The sequence below is a fragment of the Eurytemora carolleeae genome, unplaced genomic scaffold (genome assembly GCF_000591075.1).
Source record: "Eurytemora carolleeae unplaced genomic scaffold, Eaff_2.0 scaffold412, whole genome shotgun sequence".
Classification (NCBI taxonomy): Eukaryota; Metazoa; Arthropoda; class Copepoda; order Calanoida; family Temoridae; genus Eurytemora; species Eurytemora carolleeae.
This window is the reverse complement of record NW_019396406.1, coordinates 289,833-294,568: the sequence shown is the minus strand read 5'-3', so window position 1 is coordinate 294,568 and position 4,736 is coordinate 289,833. Positions and strand designations below refer to the sequence as shown.

At 30.0% G+C, this 4,736-nt stretch overlaps 1 protein-coding gene across 1 annotated transcript; it reads left to right on the top strand.

Annotated features, from left to right (window-relative positions):
• Nucleotides 1–549: 549 nt before the first annotated feature.
• On the top strand, nucleotides 550–4,479 carry LOC111702636 (uncharacterized). The gene is made up of 4 exons (XM_023474390.1): nucleotides 550–699; nucleotides 2,735–2,854; nucleotides 3,828–3,894; nucleotides 4,337–4,479. The coding sequence occupies exons 1-4, from the start codon at nucleotides 679–681 to the stop codon at nucleotides 4,477–4,479; spliced, it is 351 nt and encodes a 116-aa protein (XP_023330158.1). The 5' UTR covers nucleotides 550–678.
• The last annotated feature ends 257 nt before the right edge of the window (nucleotides 4,480–4,736 follow it).

The following is a 4,736-nucleotide window of genomic DNA, read 5'->3' as shown; positions in this document are numbered from 1 at the left end:
CCCCCCCCCACCCATCCCTCCTGCATTTTCTGCATTTAACTTTTAAAAGTATAAACCTTGAGGATGTAATTTTTTTCATAAACTTCCCACTTCTAACAATTAAAATGCTCCCCCCACAAAAAAAATAGTTTTAAAATGACCCAGTCCTTAAGAAAAGTTTTTAATTTTTATGTTGCTTAGCCTCCCTGAAAATAAATTTGCACATTTTCTAGTTTTTTTTTACACGAATTGAAATTATAAACCCTTTTTTAAAATGGTATTTTATATAAATTTGCTTAATTTATTTTGTTACAAATTTTACTATTTTTTTATAGTAAAAATAGTAATTTTATTTATGCTTCATAAATAAAATTTTGACAAAAATCTCAAATTTTCTGTGAAGCCTATTTTTTGTTGTTATAAAAAAAACCTTAATTGTGTAAAAAAAAATATGTTTGTGATAAAGAGAAAAGCTGGAATACATTTTAAAATTTATCAAAAAATTTATCAAATTCAACATTTTCATAAATCTATTTTTACATTAGAGACTTATTCTTAATCTTTGGCCATAGCATTCTCCGTAATTTTGTGAGCACAACCTCAGCACATGGGTTCCATTGGTCAGTAGATTCCAGAACTAAATGGGAACAAATATTCTGGTTTATTTTGGCCACTTCACTCACAACAACCGCCATAGTCATGTCTTGGAATCTTTTCGAGGCAAGTTGTGAATATTCTGATTCATCACATTAAACTAAAGCAAATTGGACTTAATATTGGAATCTTTCATATTGAATATTTCTTAATATTTCATGTTTTTTATCATCTTCATTTATTGATAAACTCTATAGAAGACCACAAATGTTTTTAAATTCTATGATGCAACCGGATAAATCTGATTTTCTCATACATGTGCGTAACATCGAAACTGAGAAAACTACGAGGTCACAAAGTCGTGTAAGATATGTCGCAAACATTCTGTCTAGCTTGCAGTAACAAAATGTGATACATATTATGTTAAAAATTTCTCACGGGAATCACCGATTGTAATGGTGATCAAACTACATTCTTCGTGAATGATTGTGTCTTTCAGAAAAATTAACGAAGGATGAACAAACGAATTTTATCGTTTAAAGAAATTTTAAAATGAGCGTTTTATTCTGTCAACCCGTTAATGAACGATTTCTAACGATCTTCAAAAATTATTGGGTTGTTATACTGAACCAACGAATTTTTGGCAAACAAACTTTTGAAAAAAAATACTATCGTTTGTAACTAAACGAAAGATTTTTTCAAACAAAAAAACTATCATTTCTTTTATTAAACGAACTATTTCTGCACTGAACAAACGATCTTACTGTACTAACGATTTGATTGAGCGGTCGTTCAGTTAGTAAATAGATAGAAAATTAACAGTAATTTTGAAAACGAACGAATTAAATTTTTTTCTAAACGACTGGAAAAAACAAACGAAATGGAAATGTTAATGAACGATACATAAACGCGTCCATTTGCAAAACTGCTGTATTTGTGTATTAATCAGGAGAACAAATAAAATGTGGATCAAATTCAATCAAATAGTGTGATCAGAGCTGAAAATTTTAGAATGGTGGATATCAAGATTAATGCTTAAAATCCTGGTTTTACTAAACCCAAGATTATATATCCAAGAAAGAAGTTTAAAATTTAACCAACCAGATTGTTATCAGCTTGTCATGTTATAGATGTACTCTTTAACTTTTAAAAACCGGTTTTGATTTCTGGTGTTGATGGTGTCATATCAATTGAACTAAACATCGATTGAACGAACGTAAGTTTATAAAGACTAACGTTCAAGATGACAAAAGTCATAAAATATGTTTTTTAATAATTTCATATCATATTTATATTTGTTTAAAGGCTCTAAAAGTCGGCTTGTGAACGGCTGACTTTAATTATTTCGGATATCATTACAGTCGAAATAGCATTAATGTATCTGTAATTGTTATCAAACGTAACTTTTATACAGTAGAAATATCCAAAAAGAGGATTAAGAAGAAAATCAAAAGTGTGTACATTGGATAATCAGATTAAGCGATCGGGATTAAGGATATCTATTTCTAAAGTTTTCAGCTCAGAACTAATTTCTTTTATTTATAAAGATCAAGTTTTTCTTCAAGACATGCAATGTAATTATATATTGAGCCAGAAATGAATGATATTATGTAGAGGATTATATATATATAAGTCAAATTTTTAATGTTTGTGTACATGTCTTGTGTCCGAATTTAATGAATTTAAGCCGCCTCTCAAATCCCCCCAAAACCAGTTTCAATTGAGCGCCGGCTTAAATCTTGAAAAATTTAATACAAATTTAAGTAAAACCACCAAAAATTGAGCCACGGCTTAAATTTAAAACGCGGCTCAAATTCTTTAAATTCGGTCTTTGATGCAATAAATATTTCTAGATGAAGTTTTATTGACAAAGCAGAAACATAAATAAAAGATAATTCTAATTTTATTCAAATCCAATTGAAAAATTAATTTAGAAAGATCCGGCATTTTTTGGAACCAATTAAACAATTAAGCACAGTGCTATATTAAACATATTTACCATAAAGCTTGTATGAATAATACCATACAAAATAGTTTCATAAAAATATATGTTCATCTAAAAATACATATTTTATATCAAAATATGTATACGGGACAAAATATAATCTGAATCTCGATAAAGAGAAAATTGAAATATTTAAATTTTTTTCTCTTTATTTAGAAGCAGAGAACATCTCCCACCCAAACATCTCAGTTCGAGATTGTTCAAGGAAATCCTATTACTGGAATACCTTTCCCGGATTTTATACTTTGTGATCCCAATCCATTCAATATTCACAAGGAAAAATAACACTTTACAGTATTCTCTTTCAGGTTAAATTTTTAAGTAAACTAAAGAATGGACTTTTTTGTTACAGTTAAATTAAATAATCTATCAAAGGTTTACACCATCACGTTGCAAAGATGTAGATTTTAGCAAACTTTAGTTAGTGGCAAATACTCAATTTCTTTGTTCGACCAAATTGGTTTACCCGTTTTGTTGTATTCAAACATGCAAACTGCAACAGCAAATATGTATAAATGGTTAGTCAAAAACATATTGGCAATAAAAGACTTTGTTTTTTAAATTCAATTAGAAACAGATAAAGATTACAGATAAAGATACAGATGCAGATGCAGATGCAGACACAGATACAGATACTGATAAAGGAACAAATCCGAATCCAGATCCAGATACTAATGCAAATACAAATCCAGATACTGACGGACAAGATTCAAATACAGATAAAGATACATATACATATACAGATACAGATTCAGTTGATAGTTCCAGATCAAAATCCAGATTCCGATCAAGATCTAGATGACAGAACCAAACCCATGTACAAATACATTTACAGATACAGGTCAAGCTTCAAACATAGATAAATATCCAGATTCAGACACAGATAAATATCCAGATCCAGATTCAGATCCAGATCCAGATCCAGATCCAGATCCAGATCCAGATCCAGATNATACTCAAATGACAAATGGCAAATACAGATACAGATACAGATACAGATACAGATACAGCTATACAGATACAGATACAGATACAGATACAGATACAGATACGGATGCAGCGATACAGATACAGCAACAGATACAGATACAGATGCAGATACAGATACAGATACAGATACAGATACAAATAGACGGTTTGATTAATTTTTCAAAGTTTCTTTTTCAAAATGAAATGAAGGTTCAACAATTATTTTTGAGACTCTGAAGGTTTTAAATCTAAAAATATTATAAAAAGTGTGTTGATAAAGGCCCAAGAAAATAATGTGAGTGTACAGCTTTTGTCCTATCTAACAAATTATCTCTACATTTCAATAGGTAATATTTTATATTGTAATTACTTTTTTTGCGATAACATTAGAAATAATTCTAATTATGATGAAATTGAATAATGGTTTTTCAGATGGGAAACACTCAAAAAATGTATTTAAATGTGACCAAAGAGTTTTTTTTTATGGAAATTCATTTTCCGAAACCAACTCTTTGAAATATTCTCAGCTTCATATTGTGAATATTTATGGCAAAGGTGTTGGAAAATTTTGTTCATGATAATATAAGAGTTTAAAAAGCAAAGGAAAGGAACTGACTTTTGCTAGAAACTCTGATATTTCAATCTATGAATTTCGTCAAACCAAATAATTTAAGCTTGAAATTTTACAAGTTTACACCATCAGGTTATAAAGATATAGTGATTACAAAATTTGAGTGTGCGCCAATTTACACTTTAGTTTAATATAAGTATATTGTATAATTACTTTAGATAGTAAAATGCAATGGACTGAGAATATGACAGCCGATCTAGAAGCTGAATATAAAGAAACTATTCAAAGATTTGACAATGATCCTATCCTGCTACTAGATGCTGTTACTAAGGAGCATTCTCGTTTCTTGAAAAATCTATAATAATAATATTATTTACTTGTCTATCTTAATTGTCATTTCTCAATTTTTTCAACCCTCCTGTTTCTCTTTTACTCCCCGATCCTCATCCCACTCTCCAGCTCCCTTTCCATGATTCAAGAGCAGAATTTCTTGCCTTTCACTCCTTTTATCCTAGCCTGCCAAGCCTTGGGTAAATAAATCAATCTAAAAGAGCCCCCCGGACTGGGAACCGATCCCTCTCCCCGTACAGGCCAACTAAGGACGCAAACAAAAAGACC